The following is a 19,518-nucleotide window of genomic DNA, read 5'->3' as shown; positions in this document are numbered from 1 at the left end:
TTGGTCTCCGCCTACGATTTTTACCCTCCACGCTGCCCTCTAATTCCAAATTGGTGATCCCTTGATGCCTCAGAACATGTCCTACCAACCGATCCCTTCTTCTAGTCAAGGTGTGCCACAAATTTCTCTTCTCCCTCATTCGATTCAATACCTCCTCATTAGTTATGTGATCTACCCATCTAATCTTCAGCATTCTTCTGTAGCACCACATTTCGAAATCTTCTATTCTCTTCTTGCCTAAACTATTTATCGTCCATGTTTCACTTCCATACATGACTACACTCCATACAAATACTTTCAGAAGCGACTTCCTGACACTTAAATCTATACTCGATTTTAACAAATTTCTCTTCTTCAGAAACGCTTTCCTTGCCATTGGCGGTCTACATTTTATATCCTCTCTACTTCGACCATCATCAGTTATTTTGCTCCCCAAATAGCAAAACACATTTTCTAATCTAATACCCCCAGCATCACCCGATTTAATTTGACTACATTCCATTATCCTCGTTTTCCTTTTGTTGGTGTTCATCTTATATCATCCTTTAAAGACACTGTCCATTCCGTTCAACTGCTCTTCCAGGTCCTTTGCTGTCTCTGACAGAATTACAATGTCATCGGCAAACCTCAAAGTTTTTATTTCTTCTCCATGGATTTTAATTCCTATTCCGAAATTTTCTTTTGTTTCCTTTACTGCTTGCTCAATATACAGATTGAATAACATCGGGGAGGGGCTACAACCCTGTCTCACTCCCTTCGCAACCACTGCTTCCCTTTCATGCCCCTCGACTCTTATAACTGCCATCTGGTTTCTGTACAAATTCTAAATAGCCTTTCGCTCCCTGTATTTTACCCCTGCCACCTTCAGAATTTGAAAGAGAGTATTCCAATCAACATTGTCAAAAGCTTTCTCTAAGTCTACAAATGCTAGAAATGTAGGTTCGCCTTTCCTTAATCTATTTTCTAAGGTACGTCGTGGGGTCAGTATTGCCTCACGTGTTCCAACATTTCTGCGGAATCCAAACTGATCTTCCCCAAAGTCGGCTTCTACCAGTTAAAATATGTTATCTAGACAAATGTATTCCCAAAATTTCATTGTTATACATTAATCATATCTTGATGTTGCGATTTTTTTCCCGTCAGTGTAGTAGTAAAAGTTGATGCCAAGGCTGAGATTTATTAGGAGTCTCTTGAGGAAATGTAATTCTTCCACGAAAGATTTGGATTTCGAAACACTCTTTCGACCGGTTCTTCAGTATTATTCATCATTCTGGGATTAGTAGAAGAGATAGACAAGATCCAACTAAGTACGGCGCGTTTCGTCCGGTAATCGTTTAGTCGACGCGTTTTGTCGTTACGGACATGCACAATAAACTCTATAGGCAGATCCAGTAAAAGAGGTGTTATCATCACAGAGAGACTTCCACTTGTAAATCCCAGGGCGTACGTTATGTGAAGAGTCGATTAGCACATCACTTCCTCGCACGTACGTCTCGCGAAATGACTACAACGAGAACATCAAATTAGAGCTCATACGGAAGTTTACCGACAATTATTCTTCCCACGCCTCATTCTTGAATGGGACAAGGATGTGGGAAAATACGAAGTGATTTAGCTGCCCCTAGCTACGAGTTTTATGCAAGATGCAATACTTCAAAAACGATAAGTGAGATTTTCATATTCTCTTGCTCGCTATGAGCGTTCTATTAATCTTACAAAAAATGAAAAGTACCTTTATGTAGGAAAATTAATGTAGTTAAACTTCCTACTGAGATATGTTTGCGCAGGAGGCCACTGCTTTTGAGCTATTCAAGAAAAACGTACGAAAGTGACCTTCAGATGCATTTTTCTGTAATAAACCGTGGTCTCCAACGAAAAAGTACAAAACTTAACTACATTAAATTTCTTACAAAAATGTCCTTTTCCTTTTTTTCTGTAGGACTAATACGTAGTTTGCACATAGTGAGAGAGAATATGAAAATCGCACATATAGTTTTTGTAGGTTTTGTGGGTTGCATAAACCTCATAGGTACGGGCAGCTGAGTCACCCTGTGTAATGATATCGGAAGTATCCTCTGGCCGGTAGCGATAGGTGGCTTGCAGAATATACAGGGCGAACCAGAACCCCTGCGAGAAAATTTCGGAGGTCGTTCAGGGATATTATCAGACTATTTTGGTACAAGTGACCCGTGGTCCCTGGTGACTAGATCCAGAGCAGTAAAATTAAGTATTATTTATGGGGTTTTGTTACCAGAATTGCCGTTCTTTCTTGTGAAACTACTTTCACAAGAGTGAAAAAGACTTCAATGTGCAACCACCAAAACACGCAAGGATCCGGTTTGGTTTGGGTGCATATGTACAGATGCAATACTACTGTGATGTGGTTGCCATCGTTGCGGGAGCAGCTGAGCATGTTTTCCTCACGTTGCTTTTCCATTGCTTTCGGTGAACTCACACACGAGAAGCTTATCGATCGATTCTTCATCAGTAAGCCCGTCCATGCTGCTGTGTATCACTGTTAGCGTACAAATTATATTCCTTGAAAGACTAAGGTGAGCCGGCCCGAACAGCACTGAATACAAGATTGATGAGGAAGCGTGAAGTGGGCCTTACTGTTGTCAACAACAAGTAGCGTGAATGAATGGACCAAACTGGTTCCCAAAGAAGACGAACTGCGCGTACCGTCGACACAGTTGTGCAGAGATTTTCAGTACAACACCGATGCAAGGATTAAGAAATCAAAACTACATGTAATTCCTCTGCAACCAGCCACTGGAGACCACGAGTCCTTTATACCAAAATACTCGGAAAATATCCATGTGAACCTCCAAAATTTTGTCGGTGGAGTTCTGGTCCACCCTACACAAGTTCAGCATGACAATTATTGAACTATATGAAATAACATCGTCATAACTCCTGAACAGTTTGTGTTAGGGCGTTCAAACTGCACTGTTGGCCGCGGGGCACGATGGGAATTAGTATGCGTAGTGTGGCTTGATTTAGCGACGAAGCCCACTTTCATTTGGATGGGTTCGTAAATAAGCAAAATTGGCGCATTTGGAGGACTGAGAATCTGTATTTCGCGATCGAAAAGTCTCTTTACTCTTAACGGGTGACAGTGCAGTGAACGATGTCCAATAACTGAATTCAAAAATGGTTCCAATGGCTCTGAGCACTATGGGACTTAACATCTTAGGCCATTAGTCCCCTAGAACTTAGAACTACTTAAACCTAACTAACCTAAGGACGTCACACACATCCAAGCCCGAGGCAGGATTCGAACCTGCGACCGTAGCAGTCCCGCGGTTCCGGACTGTAGCGCCTAGAACCACACGGCCACCGCGGCTGGCTCACTGAATTATCGGTGCTATATTCCTTGATGGCACGGTGACTACCGAACGATACGGAAGGTTTTGGAAGACGATTTCATCCCCATTATCCAAAGTGACTGATTCCGACAAGATGCGGTTCATGCAAGACGGAGCTCGGCCGCATCGAAGCAGGAGAGTGTTGATGTCCTGGAGGAGCACTTTGGAGACCACGTTTAGGCTCTGGGGTTCCCAGAGGCCACTGGCGTTGGCCTCAATTGGCCGTCATATTCTCGGGATCTGAGTACATGCGACTCCTTTATGTGGGGCTATATTAAAGACAAGGTGTACGTAATAACCCCAAAACCATTGCTTAGCTGAAAACAGTCATTTAGGAGGTCATCGACTGTCTCGATGCTCCGACACTTCAACGGCTCATGCAGAAATTTACTTTTCGTCTGCGCCACATCATCGGCAATGAAGGTAGGCATATCGAACATGTCATACCGTAAATCCGAATAACTGTGGTGAGGTTACATGTTAAATAAAGTGTGTGCACGCCTTAATTTGTAACTAATTTACGTTTTCTTCGTGTAGTTCAGTAATTACCACCATGTAGGTATAGTTAAAATTTTACGCTAAATAAGCTGCCCCCTTCACTCAAATTGTTCCTCTAGGCGTACTGAAGAAACTGATCAGTAATTCTAAATGATTGATGATTACTTCACTTCTTATGTACGTTGCACACTGTATATGAATATAATCACGCAGCCCTGTACCAAGGCAACAACTGTCTTTGATAACTATTTCTGTAACGAGCATTATATCCTATTAGACACTCCCTCAGTCGTAGATAGACTACATCGTTTGTTTGTCGTATGCTGTCTTCGAAGACAGAATTCCATTTATTTACTATCCCAACTGGTCAAAGAAGCTCACCAGTAATCTAGACAGGCTCACACGCCGTTACATCACGTCCCATAAATACTCATTGGGGTACGGGTCGCCTAGGAGAGTATTATGGATAAAGCGAGAAGTGGGTGCACGGGGATTGTACTGTAAAAGTGTAAATGAGGACAAAGCGTGACATTTACCCCACACGTCAGTATCCCAGCGACGCGGCAGTCTGTATTTGTATTACAATGGTCTGATAACACCTGTGCGCTGTCGCAAGGTCGCTGACGCGATCGTGTATTGCGCTTTTCGTATTCCCTTTATCAGGACTGGCCTTGGGTGCTCTATCAGCGCATCGTCCCCTTTCAGGCCGGAAATTGTCGCTATAACTCATGATAGCGGCTACACTGTTCACAGATAGCCCACCATGGTGTTATCGCTACCGGAAATCTTTCCAGCTGCACGTAAGGATCGTTTCTTAGTATTACTTACAATTATCAACACTCTGGTTGCGTAATGTGCTACGATTAATATGAGGTGCTGAGGAAGCAAAACGAAGGCATAATCCCGGTTTCCGTTTGCTATTTTTATAGATGAATGCTGGATCTCCAATACGACTAAATATCAGACACAGTAATATTTTTATTTTCCAAGATAAGATACTCCCACATATGGGAGATAAGTAATCGAATTATACTCGCGTTAACGGACATGACACTATTCCTTGCCACTGCGTTTTGTAGTAACTTAGGTAAAAAAGGGCAGTACCTTACTAAGGATGTTGTAGTACAAATCCCGGTACCCACACAACTCAGCGGAGTATCTACAAAATGTGTAAGGAGACTATGTTAGCCACATGTGCACGTTCTTTACGTATCTGAACTGGAGATATGATAGCCAGATATCTTACCGAAATAATCGATTTCCCGATTTCCACCAAAATTTGTTTTAATAATTATTCGTTTCCAGGTATCTACTGCCGGCCAAGTGACCACCATCAAGCCATGTATTAACACTGCATCAAAATTAAGGAAGGATCCTTGGCATCAAATACATAATCTGGTTTCAGTTTCAGTATCTGTCACAAACGCCTGCTCATATATACCAGGTGTACCGGTATGAAATGAGCGATTTTTGCGAAAATGAAACACTAATTTTGAATTGAAAAGTAAAAACATTTTATTCAAAGTACTGACCATTGCTTTTTATACGTTTTGACCACCTTTATGGCAATTTGTGGACACCACACAAATAGAAATGTTCGTCTTTTGAAGTAAACCAATCAGACACCAAATTTTCGACTTCTTCGTAGGAATCGAAGTGTTCCTCAGCCAATGCGTTTCCCATTGTCGAAAACAAATGGTAGTCGGAAGGGGCCAAGTCTGGTGAACACGGCGGGTGGGGTAGCAGCTCCCAGCCAAGTGTTTTGATTGTATCCTGAACCAGTTTCGCTTTGTGTGCAGGTGCATTATCGTGTAAAAAAATACTTTTCCATGTCTTCTGGCCCATTCTGTTCTTTTTTCGATCAATGCACAGTTCAACTTGACCATCTGTTGTCTGTAGCGATAAGTATTCACAGTTTCACCGGGTTTTAGAAGCTCATGATACACCACACCTTTCTGATCCCACCAAACACAGAGCATTGTCTTCTTGCCGAATCGATCTGATTTTGCAGTCGATGTTGATGGTTGTCCCGGATTAACCCATGATTTTTCCCGTTTATGATTCTTAAAATAAATCCATTTTTCTTCGCCAAGAACAATTCGATGCAAAACTGATTTTCTTTAATGTCTTTGAAGCAAAATTTGACAAATGGTTTTTCGGTTTTCCATCTGTCTTTTATTCAATGCATGTGGCACCCATTTTACACACTTTTGGATGTTTCCCACAGCTTTCAAACGGTCAGAAATTGTTTGTTGTGCAACAGTTAGCATTGCTTCCGTTTGCTTCTGACTCAAAGTATCCTCTTCATCCAATATTGCTTGCAATTCGGCGTCTTCTAACTTTTTTGGTGGTCTTCCACGTTCTTCAAAAATGGTTCAAATGGCTCTGAGCACTATGGGACTTAACATCTATGGTCATCAGTCCCCTAGAACTTAGAACTACTTAAACCTAACTAACCTAAGGACAGCACACAACACCCAGCCATCACGAGGCAGAGAAAATCCCTGACCCCGCCGGGAATCGAACCCGGGAACCCGGGCGTGGGAAGCGAGAACGCTACCGCACGACCACGAGATGCGGGCCCCACGTTCTTCATTTCTTGCATAAAAATCATTATTTCTGAACCGTTGAAACCATCTTTTGCATGTTGCTTCTGATAGAGCATGATCACCATATGCCTCGACAAGCATTCGATGCGACTCTGCAGCACTCTTTTTCAAATGAAAACAAAAAATTAATGCTTTCCGCAAATCATCACTTTCTGGTACAAAATTCGACATTGCTAACACGATGAAAACATATGATGTTGTTTGTTCCATGACTTGATGTATTTTAAATATCTTTGACAGATGTCATACGAACCAAACAAAAAAAATATTAAGGCTCGTTCACAACAAATGTTCCCTATCGACACTCCACCTATATTTATATCGATGATGTAAGGTGCAAGGACCACTCCGCTCTTGTATGAATCAGTTTAACCAGTGAGTCTGTAGCAGGTGGTATAAGGGGTGTTCAGTAGAAATGGACACACTTTCCCATCCGAGTTTTGCGATAATTAAGCCAGTTCGCCATTGAACTGGCTAATCGAGCCGCCGCGTAAGAATTCTTCCCACCTGCCCATGTGGAAATGCCCTCGTAGTTTTATGTCTCCTTGCAGAGCCGTAGCAGCCCTGTCGGATTCTAAAAGTGCAATACTGCGGTCTATGTTTCACGTAATGAAGCGGCGAGAAGCTTTTATGCAAGTAATTTTTATATGTGATGCCATTTTAGGGCTTTTATTTAAGATACACTGTATAATGTAATTGTTCACACTGATTATAACATATGTATTAACGGTATGAGAGCATGGCCTACCGCATGACTAGATCGAAAAGTATCCATGCGACGACCGCCGACTATGGCGCAATGTTTGTAACTTTAGCGCGCAATCGGTATAGTTCTATAAGGTGGTACATCTTCGGTTATGCCAAAGTTATTCATTTATTTATTAATATTAGAGTTTCCTGGCAGAGTAAAATTACTGAGAACAAATATTTATGACCTTTAGACGCCTTATAATGTCTGAGTGGCAAAAGGCAACTTTTGTTAGCAAATATTTTTTAATAACAGTTACTTGATTCGTGCCAGATAAATGTACTTTCCCTACGTACCTCTTTGCTGACGTCACTGCATCGGCCCCTCGTCCCACTGACTCTGAAAACACCAGACGGCCAACCATCTCTGCTTGCCAGCGTGTGAGCGTACTGCTCGCTCCTTCCTCCGTACGCATCACGACAGTGATACATTCACTTCATGCTGATACATTCACTTCACGTATGTGAAATAGCAAAACTGTAAACACAGTAAAACGCGCTTCTTTTTTTCTTGAGTGCTCAGTCTTCTGACTGGTTTGACGCGGCCCGTCACGAATTTCTGTCCTGTACCAACCTGTTCATCTCAGAGTAGCACTTGCAACCTGCGTCCTCAATTATCATTCGAATGTATTCCAATCTCTGTCTTCCTCTACAGTTTTTGTCCTCTACAGCTCCCTCTAGTACCATGGAAGTCAGTCTCTGATGTCTTAACAGATGTCCTATCATCCTGTCCCTTCTCTTTGTCAGTTTTTCCACATATTCGTTTCCTCTCCGATTCTGCGCAGAGCCTCCTCATTCCTTATCTTATCAGTCCACTTAATTTTCAACATTCGTCTGCAGCACCACATCTCAAATGCTTCGATTCTCTTCTGTTCCGGTTTTCTCACATCCCATGTTTCACTACCATACAATGCTGTGCTCCAAACGTATATTACCAGAAATTTATTCCTCAAATTAAGTCCTGTGTTTGATACCAGTAGACTTCTTTTGGTCAGGAATGCTTTTTTTTCCAGTGCTAGTCTGTTTTTGATGTCCTCCTTGATCCGTCAGTCGTTGGTTATTTTGCTACCTAGGTAGCACAATTCCATAACTTCATCTACATCATGACCATCAATCCTGATGTTAAGTTTCTCGCTGTACTCATTTCTGCTACTTGTCATTACTTTAGTCTTCCTTCGATTTACTCTCAATCCATATTCTGTACTCATTATACAGTCTATTCCATTCAGCAGATCATGTAATTCTTCTTCACTTTCACACACGATAGCAATGTCATCAGCGAATCGTATCATTGATACCGTTTCACCTTGAAGTTTAATTCCACTCCTGAACCTTTCTTTTATTTCCATGATTGCTTCTTCGATGTACAGATTGAACAGTAGGGACGAAGGACTACATCCGAGTCTTGCACCCTTTTTAATCTGAGCGTTTCGTTCTTGGTCGTCCACTCTTATTATTCCCTCTTGGTTCTTACACATATTGTTTGTAACCCGTTTCTCCTAATAGCTTACTCCTATTTTTCTTAGAATTGCACCACTTTACATTGTCGAACGCTTTTTCCAAGTCGACAAATCCTATGAACGTCTCTTGATATTTCTTCAGCCTTGATTCCATTATTAACCGCAACGGCCGAATTGCCTCTCTGGTGTCTTTACCTTTTCTAAAGCCACACTGATCGTCATCTAACACATCCACAATTTTCTTTTCCATTCTTTCGTATATTATTCTTGTCAGCAACTTGGATCCATGAGCTGTTAAGCTGATTGTGCGATAATTCTCGCAATTGTCAGATCTTGCAGACTTCGGAATTGTGTGGATCATATTTTTCTGAAAATGAGACTGTATACTGTCAGACTCATACATTCTACACACCAACGTGAATAGTCATTTTGTCGGCAATTTTCTTAATGATTATAGAAATATTGATGGAATGTAATCGATACCTTCTGCCTTATTTGCTCTCAAGTCCTCCAAAGCTCTCTTAAATTGTGATTCTAATACTGAATCCCGTATCTCTTCTAAATCAATTCCTGTTTCTTCTTCTATCACATCAGACAAATCTGCCCCCTCATAGAGGCCTTCAATGTACTGTTTCCACCTATCCGCTCTCTCCTCTGCATTTAATAATGAAATTCCGGTATCACTCTTAATGTTACCACCCTTGTTTTTAATTTCACCGAAAGCTGTTTTGACTTTCCTATATGCTGAATCAGTCCTTCCGACTGTCATTTCATTTTCGATTTCTTCACTTTTTCATGCTGCCATTTCGTCTTAGCTTCCTTGCACTTCCTGTTTATTTCACTCCTCAGCGACTTGTATTTCTGTGTTCCTGAATTTCCCTGAACATTTTTACACTTCCTTCTTTCAACGTTCAGCTGAAGTATTTCATCTGTTATCCACAGTTTCTTTGCAGTTACCTTCTTTGTACCTATATTTTTCTTTCCAGCTTCTGTGATTGCTCTTTTTAGAGATCCAATTCCTCTTCAACTGAACTGCTTACTGAACTATTTTTTATTGCTGTATCTACAGCCTTAGAGAACTTCAAGGAGATATCGTCATTCCTTAGTACTTCCATATCTCCCTTTTATGCATATTGATTCGTCTTGATCAATTTCTTAAACTTAAGCCCACCCTTCATCACTACTACATTGTGATCTGAGTCTGTATCTGCTCCTGGGCACGTCTTACAATCCAGAATTTGATTTCGGAATCTCTGTCTGACCGTGACGTACTCTAACTGAAATCTTCTCGTATCATCCGGCCTTTTCCAAGTATACCTCCTCCTCTTGTGATTCTTGAACAAAATATTCGCTATTACTAGCTGCAATTTATTATAAAACTCAATTAGTCTTTCTCCTCTCTCATTCCTTGTCCCAAACCAATATTCTCCTGTAACCTTTTCTTCTACTCCTTCCCCTTCAACTGCATTTCAGTCCCCCATGACTATTAGATTTTCATCTTCCATTACATATTGTATTACCCTTTCAGTATCCTCATACACTTTCTCTATTTCTTATCTTCAGCTTGCGATGTCGGCATGTATACCTGAACTATCGTTGTCGGTGTTTGTTTACTATCGATTCTGATAAGAGCAACCGTATCATTGAACTATTCACAGTAACACACTCTCTGCCTACCTTCCTATTCATAACAAAACCTGCTCCCGTTATACCATTTTCTGCTGCTGTTGATATTACCCTATACTCATTTGACCAGAAATCCTTGTCTTCTTTTCATTTCACTTCAGTGACTCCTACTATATCTAGATTGAGACTTTGTATTTCGCATTTCAGAATTTCGAGCTTTCCTGCCACATTCAATCTTCTGACATTCCACGCGCCGACTCGTAGAACGTCAACCTTTCGTTGATCAGCCAATTTTTTTTTTCATGGTCACCTCCCCTTTGGCAGTCCCCTCCAGAAGATCCGAATGGGGAACTATTCCGGAATCGACATTTCTTCAATTACAGGCCACACGTCCTGTGGATACTCATTATGTGTCTTTAATGCAGTGGTTTTCATTGCCTTCTGCATCCTCATGCCGTTGATCATTGCTGATTCTTGCGACGTTTCGGGCGGAACGATTACCATCTCTCTCGCAACTTCTTTACTTAATTGACGAATATTGTCATTGGTCAATTGATGTATATAAATATTCTCCTAGACTTTTATAACGAAGACAGAAACGAATATTTGTTTTTTAGTAACCCGCCTTTTCGCCGATGTTATGTCTTGTTACTTTCTGGCTTGTTTCAGTTTCCTGGTGATTTATTACAAGAAATGGCCTCGCTGTTCCTTGCACCATATTGCACATTTATCCATTATAATTCTGTCTGATTACTAAATAAAATACTTTTAAAATACTTGTCAAAAATTCCAGTAAATTGTCTATAATGCAAATATTTTGCTTTATTCCGTGGAAAATCTGTAGATATGTTAGATTAATTTTAACACTACTCAAAAATAGCACAACCAAATTTGCACACTGTTCAAGTCATTTTCAATTTCTTGAGAAGAATGGAAAGACTTTCGTACCAGCAGTTAATCCTTCAAATACCAGAGCTCCGTCTTATGCTTTCTCACCGAAGCTGTTCCGATCTCGTGTGCAGTTGTACATCATAATAAATACGAAAACTCCTCAGTTTTTATTGAATTGCTTTCACATTTAGTATGGTGTTATTCTCGTTTCGAAGCTACTAAATCCATAGTTTCAAGTCTTACACCACTTGTAAACTTTACAATAGACTATCCAAGTTTCGTATTTACGTCGTAAAGATAGCTTACTTTTCCTAAGGCTGCGTCGAGTTGTTAATAATTCCAAGGGTTTTTAAGGTACAGTCAGAAACCGACGAGAGGTAAAACATCTGGTATTTTTTTGCCAATATGTATCGAATACATGACCAGTTTCGGGATAAAGCTATCTCAGCAGTAATCCGGATCAGTAATATGACTTCGTTTCAAAAGCATTCTACGTCTGCCGGCCCTGTTATAAGCAAAGAGAAGCATCATTATCAGAATGACAACATTTTGTGACAATGACTGGTATTGAATGGGTTAAAATATTGCGTTACTGCATGATTTCGGCTGTGTGGTATGACCTATCGAAAAGGACACGCCTGAGCTGATTCCAATAAATCGTGGAATGGCTCGACGTTCACATCGTTGCGTGATTTTGTGGGTTCTTGGACTTCATCTCAAACATATCCGTTTCGATGAGATCATTTGAAAGTGACTTCACATATGGAACTGTTGAATAATAGAAAAAAATAAAGGATTATTTTAATTGCAGTAGGTGTGGTAAAATGAAATCATACACAACCGCTCGCTCCAAGAAAGATTAACGTCTAAAGTGGGAATGCTGCACATGTCACACCAATACAAGAGAAAGTGCACTGAAGACCCAAAGAAACTGGTACAACTGCCTAATATCGTGTAAGGCCCCCGCGAGCACACAGAAGTGCCGCAACGCGACGTAGCATGAACTCGACTAATGTCTGAAGTAGTGCTGGAGGGAACTGACATCATGAATCCTGTAGGCCTGTCCATAAATCCGTAAGAGTACGAGGGGGTGGAGATCTCTTCCGAACAGCACGTTGCATGGCATCCCAGTACGCTCAATAATGCTCATGTCTGGGGAGTTTGGGACCAGCGGAAGTGTTTAAACTCAGAAGAGTGTTCCTGAAGTTACTCTGTAACAATCCTGGACGTGTGATGTGTCGTATTGTCCTGCTGGAATTGACCAAATCCATCGGAACGCACAATGAATATGAATGGAGGCAGGTGATCCGACAGCATACTTACGTTCGCGTCTACAGACAGAGTCGTATCTAGCAGTTTCAGGGATCCCACATCACTCCAACTACACACGCCGCACACCATATCAGAGCCTCCACCAGCCTGAACAGTCCTCTGCTAACACGCAGGGTCCATGGGTTCGTGAGGTTGTCTCCACACACGTACACGTCCTTCCGCTCGACACAATTTGAAACGAGACTCGCCCGACCAGGCAACATGTTTCCAGTCATCAGCAGTCCACTGTCGGTGCTGACTGGCCTGGGCGAGGCGTAATGCTTTGTGTTGTGCAGTCATTAAGGGTACACCAGTGGGCCTTCGGTTCCGAAAGCCTACATCCATGATGTTTCTTTGAATGGTTCGCATGCTGACACTTCTTGTCGGCCCAGCATTGAAATCTGCAGCAATTTTCGGAAGAGTTGCACTTCTCTTACGTTGAATGATTCTCTTCAGTCGTCGATGGTCCCTCTCTTGCAGGATCTTTTTCCGGCCGCAGCGATGTCGGAGATATGATGTTTTACCGGATTCCTGATATTCACGGCACACTTATGAAATGATCGTATGGGAAAATCCCCACTTCATCGCTACTTCGTTGATGCTGTGTCCCATCGCTCGTGCACTGACTATAGCACCGCATTCAAACTCACTTAAATCTTGATAACCTGCCATTGTAGCAGAAGTAACCTATCTATCAACTGCGCTAGACACTTGTTGTCTTATATAGGCGTTTACATATCTCTGTATTTGATTACGCAGGCCTATACCAGTTTCTTCTCACCTCAGCGTAAATAGAAATACTCAAATGAATTATGTACCAGTTTCATTAGCATTGATTTATAAAAGGATTTTGGAACGTATACGGTGTTCCAACATTGACATACCTCGAAGAAAACTATCTATTGACATATAATCAACACTTGTTCGGAAAATAGTGATATTAAGAAACATGACTGGCTCTTTATTTTCACGAAGTTCAATTCAGAGAGGATCTTGATTCCATTTTTATAACTCTCTAGATTTTTGACATCGTTTGTCACACCTGCCATCTTACCGTATTGCCTGCCTATTGTGTATAGTCTCAGCTGCGCTACAGGATTCGTGAATTCTTATCAGAAAAAATGCTTAGTAACTGACGGGAAGCCACCTAGTGAAACAGAAGTGTTATCAGCCCTCTGTTGTTCTTAATATGGAAAACGGTTAAGGAGACAGTCTGAGCAGCCCTCTTAGTCTTTTTGCATATATTTCGGTCGCTTGCCGTCTTGTGAAGCCTTCAGGGTGATCTAGAGAAGTTACTGTATTGTGCAAAAAGTAGCAATTGTCCCCGAAAAATAAAGGGTGTGCGGTCTTTCACATTAGCAGTAACAAAAAATTTCTTTACATTTCGGTTACGTGATAAATATCACAAGTTAAAAATTGTCGATTCAACTAGATGTCTGTTCTAGGAAACAGAATCACGATGAACTTAAACTCGATCAATCGTAAAGAAAACGATGTGGGAAAGTCGACTGCGTTTTATTTGCAGAACACGTTGAATCTGCAATAAATCTGCTAAAGAGACGGTCTAGCACTGCTGTTGTATGTCCGCTTCTGCAGTATGTAACAATACATCCATTTCTTTCCCTACGTACATCAGTAACTGCGGTAGAAATCAACAGAAGGTTATCTCTGGATTTTTGTAAGTTGTTCATCACATGTTATGAGACATTATTTTTTTTATTCTGCTTCAGCTAGCGTCTGTCTCCTGTCCTGGTCTCTGCTTATGTAAGCATTTAAAATTCTTAGTTAGTAATAATTGCGTTAACTGCAAATGGTGTTCATGTGTTTATTTTAAGAGTACTAATCACCATTTACACAGCTGAGAAACTGGAGCTTGTAGTTTCTGTAAGTACTTGTAACGCTTTCTACAATAACGGCTACAAACAATTGTCAACCATTTTCTAAATCTCAAGCAGATCGCTACTAATGGTAACAAATTTTTTTACAGTCTGCAGCTATTGTCTCACTACGAAGTCTGATGTCCAGGAGCGAATAACACTGGCGCGCCCGTAATAATTAATATTCTCTCATGCGATTTAGACACTGCGAGGCTTTTTTCCCGGCAGCGAAATACGTGCGCATATCTTCATTCTCAAATATTCTCCGTTACAAGTGTATCTGCCCTTCTCGGCCGGAGAGGGAGAGTTCAAGTACTGCTGGGTGGTAAGGGATCATTGCCAGGTGAGAGCGATGGCAAGTTGTTTTGTATTATCGCGAAATAAGAGAGAAAGTTTGACGGGTATTATAAGCGAGTTCGTGTAGTAACTACCAAAACGAAGGCGTTGCAGTGACATATTCAAAAAATGGTTCAAATGGCTCTAAGTACTATGGGACTTAGCATCTGAGGTCATCAGTCTCCTAGACTTGGAACTACTTAAACCTAACTAACGTAAGGACATCACACACATCCATGACCGAGGCAGGATTCGAACCTGCGACCGTAGCAGCAGCGCGATTCCGGACTGAAGCGCCTGGAACCGCTCGGCCACAGCGGCCGGCGTGAGATATTCTTAAGTAACTTTGATCGCTAACTTTCTTCTCCGAGCATCGCAATATTTTATTGAGTTCTATCCACATGTGGAGAAACGACCATAGTCATAAAATAATGGAAATTGGTGCTCTCTCGGAAAATGCTGTTTTGTTGAAAACTGTCATCTGAGCGGGTTTCTGTGTACAAAATATAGGTTGAGTCTTACAGAGAAGACAACAGCAACCAGGCACTTTTTACAATGCTATTTATTTATTTAAAATGGTTCAAATGGCTCTGAGCACTATGGGACTCAACTGCTGTGGTCATAAGTCCCCTAGAACTTAGAACTACTTAAACCTAACTAACCTAAGGACATCACACACATCCATGCCCGAGGCAGGATTCGAACCTGCGACCGTAGCGGTCGTGCGGTTCCAGACTGTAGCGCCTTTAACCGCTCGGCCACTTCGGCCGGCTTTATTTATTTAAATAGCGCCGTTACCGGTTTCGAACCGAAAGGTTCATCTTCAGGCGGCGCGTTCGTGTTAAGATACATCTTACATTAGCTTTCGCTTTTTGTTTCTCCAAGTGATGAAATTTCCTTGGGGTGGTGATGTCCTACAACCAACATAAGATGTGAGACAATGTCTTTTTAACCGTAATTGTGTCTCTCAGAGATTTTAAATGATGTAAGCAAATTAAGTTTTTTCAACGTAATAACCAAAACATCTCCACTAGAATAATTTGTTTACACCATTTAAAATCTCTAGCCCGCATCTCGTGGTCGTGCGGTAGCGTTCTCGCTTCCCACGCCCGGGTTCCCGGGTTCGATTCCCGGCGGGGTCAGGGATTTTCTCTGCCTCGTGATGGCTGGGTGTTGTGTGCTGTCCTTAGGATAGTTAGGTTTAAGTAGTTCTAAGTTCTAGGGGACTGATGACCATAGATGTTAAGTCCCATAGTGCTCAGAGCCATTTGAACCATTTTTTAAAAATCTCTGTGAGACACAATTACGGTTAAAAAGACATTATTTCACATCTTATTTTGATTGTAGGACACCACCACACCAAGGAAAGTTCATCATTTGGGAAAACAAAAAGTGAAAGATAATGTAATCTTAACGTGAATTAGCCGTCTGAAAAGGAACCTTTCGGTTCGAAACCAGTAATAGCGCTAATTAAATAAGTAAACTGTCTTGTAAAAATGTGGTTGGTTGCTGTTGTCTTCTCTGTAAGAGACAAACTATAACTCTCGGAAAAATTTAGTTATTCACTACCTCCATGTGCTATTTGAGCGTGGAATGTAGAAAAATGGTAAGAAAGGATTCCAAGTAACGTCTACGAAACATGCGTGATTTGCATAGTAATAATGCAGACGTTCATTTAGATAGTCCATCGTGGCTGTGGGTCATGTGGCAACCAAAACAACTGATACTGTAGAGCAGCATCAGATGTTTGCCAAAACCCGCATTGCGCTCGCCGGAGCGTAGCCTCAGGAAGGTTAGTGTTTGCGACCAACCTTGATGGTCATCCTGGCGAGGTGTACCCTCTTGAGCTCGCAGACGGGGTCTATCTCGCGGGCGTCCCTCAGGATCTCGGCGGCCCGCGAGTCCCGCAGGCGGTCCATCAGCCTGTTGACCCCGGAGGCAGCCCCTGCCACTGCTGGCGACACGCCGTCCCCGCCGGCGCCATCCTGCGCGCTGACGGCGCGTCGGCAGCGGTCCAGGACGTGCGTGTACACGCTCATACTGGCGCGCTAGTACTGACAGCGGGCGGCCTCCCACGCTGCGCTTTCGCTGCCCCGCCTCCGATAAGATACGGTGGTCTTTGGTATAATACCGCAGACAAGGCAGCGTGACGTTAGAGAAACAATCCATCTGTCAGCGACTACATCTTAAACCTGGCTCAAAGACACGTATTTTTGCAGATACGCCCCCCTTATTTTCTATAAGCACCTCAGATGTTTTGGCGGATGATGATGATGATGTTTGGTTTGTGGGGCGGTCAACTGCACGGTCATCAGCGCCAGTACAAAGTCCCAATCTTTTCACACTCAAAGTTCAATCTAGTCACTATCACAAATAATGATGAGGTCAACACGAACACCCAGTCCCCGGGCAAAGAAAATCCTCAATCCGGCCGGGAATCGAACCTGGGACCCCATGATCCAGAGGCAGTAACGCTGGCCACCAGACCACGAACTGCGGACTGTTTTGGCGGAGAGCTTACGAATACTAACGAGAAAACTACTGCCTAAGTAATTATAAACGCAAAGTACAAAATGTAGATCTATCTATATCCGAATCCCGCTCCAGCTACTGCCGGGTCTGAGTGCTAATGAGTCCTCTCCATTTGGCTCGGTCCTCCCACCACTTTTCTTCCTCCACTTGCTGCCAGGTCACACCTCTCCTTTCTACAGATATTCTCACTTTCATTTTCCACCGCGTTCTTGGGCGTCCTCTAGGTCTTTTCCCATCTATCTTTAGTTCTTCCATAATTTTGGGGAGTCTCTGCCCATGCATCCTCTTAACATGCCCATACCATCTTAATCTTTTTCTTTCAATTTCTTCTCTCATACTTTCTTGTTTGAGGTCCTTTCTAATCTCTACATTGCTTACTCTGTCCATTCTTGTTTTTCCCTTAACGGCTCTGAGAAATTTCATTTCCCCTGCTTGCAGTCTGCCCCAGTCCCTTTCTGTCATTGTCCATGTTTCTCCACCATAGGTTTCTCCACCATAGTTGACAAATGTAGATATTCTACAATATTAATTTATTTCGAGTGCCACTATTCGGCTTACAAAGCCATCATTCGATTTTAAATGACTATCGTCGTCAGAGATATTGCAATACTATTGAACAACAGTGCGAAAGATATTACACATTCAGAGGTGCAAACATAGATTAAATGTCATCTTTGCCAGTGTAATAGCAAATGGTTCAAATAGCTCTGACCACTATGGGACTTAACGTCTGAGGACATCAGTCCCCTAGAACTTAGAACTACTTAAACCTAACTAACCTAAGGACATCACACACATCCATGCCCAAGGCAGGATTCGAACCTGCGACCGTAGCGGTCGCGCGGTTCCAGACTGAAGCCCCTAGACCCGCTCGGTCACAGCGGCCGGCAGTGTAATAGCAACGTGATTCTAAATGCTAAACAGCAAATACACTGAGGCGACAAACGTCATGGGACAGTGATATGCCCATAAACAGATGGCGGAAGTATCGTGTACACAAGGTATAAAAGTGCAGTACTTTGACGGACCTGTCATTTGTACTCAAACGATTCATGTGAAAAGATTTCCAACGCGATTATGGCCGCGTGACGGGAAATAACAGACTTTGAGCGCGGAATAATAGTTGGAGCTAGACGCATGGGACATTCCGTTTGGGAAATCGTTAGGGAATTCAATATGCCGAGATCCACAGTGTCAAGACTGTCCCGGGAATAGCAAATTTCTGCATCACCTCTCATCACTAACAATGCAGTGGCCGATGACATTCTTTAACGACCGAGAGCAGCAGTGCTTGCGCAGAGTTGTCAGTGCTAAAAGATAAGAGACACTGCGAGAAATAACCGCAGAAATTAACGTGGGACGTACGGCGAATGTATCTGTTAGAGCAGTGCGGCGAAATCTGCGGTTAATGTGCTATGGCAGTAGACGACCCACTGGAGTGCGTTTGCTAACAGCACGATGATGATGATGATGATGATGATGATGATGTTTGTTTTGTGGGGTGCTCAACTGCGCGGTTATCAGCGCCCGTACAAATCCCCAACCTTTGCTCAGTCTAATCTCACCACTTTAATGAATGATGATGAAATGATGAGGACAACACAAACACCCAGTCATCTGAAGGCAGGTGAAAATTCCTGACCCCGCTGGGAATTAACCCGGGACCCCGTGCTCGGGAATCGAGAACGTGACCGCAAGACCACGAGCTGCGGACCTAACAGCACGGCATCGCGTGCAGTATCTCTCCTGGGCTCGTGACCATGTTGGTTGAGCCCTAGACTACTGAGAAGCAGTGGCTTGGTCAGATGAGCCTCTATTACACTTGGTAAGAACTGACAGTAGTTTCGAGAGTGACGCAAACCCTAGGAGTCCATGGACCCACGTTGTCAACAATGCACTGTGGAAGTTGGTAGTGACTCTCTAATGCCGCGCGCTGTTTTTACATGGAATGGACTCGGCACCTGGTTTAGCTGAACCGATCTTTGACCGGAAATGGTCATGTTGGACTAGTGGAGACCATTTGTAACCATTCATGGACTTCATGTTCCCAAAAAATGATGGAACTTTTATGAATGACATGGCACCGTGTCACTGGACCACAATTGTTCTAGATTCGTCAGAGGAACATTCTGGACAGTTCGGGCAAATGATTTGACCACCCAGATAGATCCAATCGAACATTTACGGGACATAATCGACAAGACGGGTCGTGCACAAAACAATGCACGGGCAACACCTACGCATTTATGGACGGCAGTAGAGA

At 42.5% G+C, this 19,518-nt stretch overlaps 1 protein-coding gene across 2 annotated transcripts in view; it reads right to left on the bottom strand.

Annotated features, from left to right (window-relative positions):
- The window catches only part of LOC124615739 (multiple C2 and transmembrane domain-containing protein), a 1,088,825-nt gene that overhangs the window by 400,213 nt on the left and 669,094 nt on the right, over window positions 1-19,518 (bottom strand). The window contains exon 1 of one of the 2 annotated variants that reach the window (XM_047143821.1): window positions 16,535-16,641. The exons of the other annotated variant lie outside the window; for it this stretch is intronic. Coding sequence (XP_046999777.1) covers window positions 16,535-16,546 — 12 coding nt within the window. The 5' untranslated portion in view covers window positions 16,547-16,641. Of the gene's footprint in view, window positions 1-16,534; window positions 16,642-19,518 lie in introns of those variants that run through there. 2 annotated transcript variants of the gene reach the window in all.

This window comes from Schistocerca americana, chromosome 5, assembly GCF_021461395.2.
Source record: "Schistocerca americana isolate TAMUIC-IGC-003095 chromosome 5, iqSchAmer2.1, whole genome shotgun sequence".
Lineage (NCBI taxonomy): Eukaryota > Metazoa > Arthropoda > Insecta > Orthoptera > Acrididae > Schistocerca > Schistocerca americana.
This window is presented reverse-complemented; position numbering and strand designations above follow the sequence as displayed.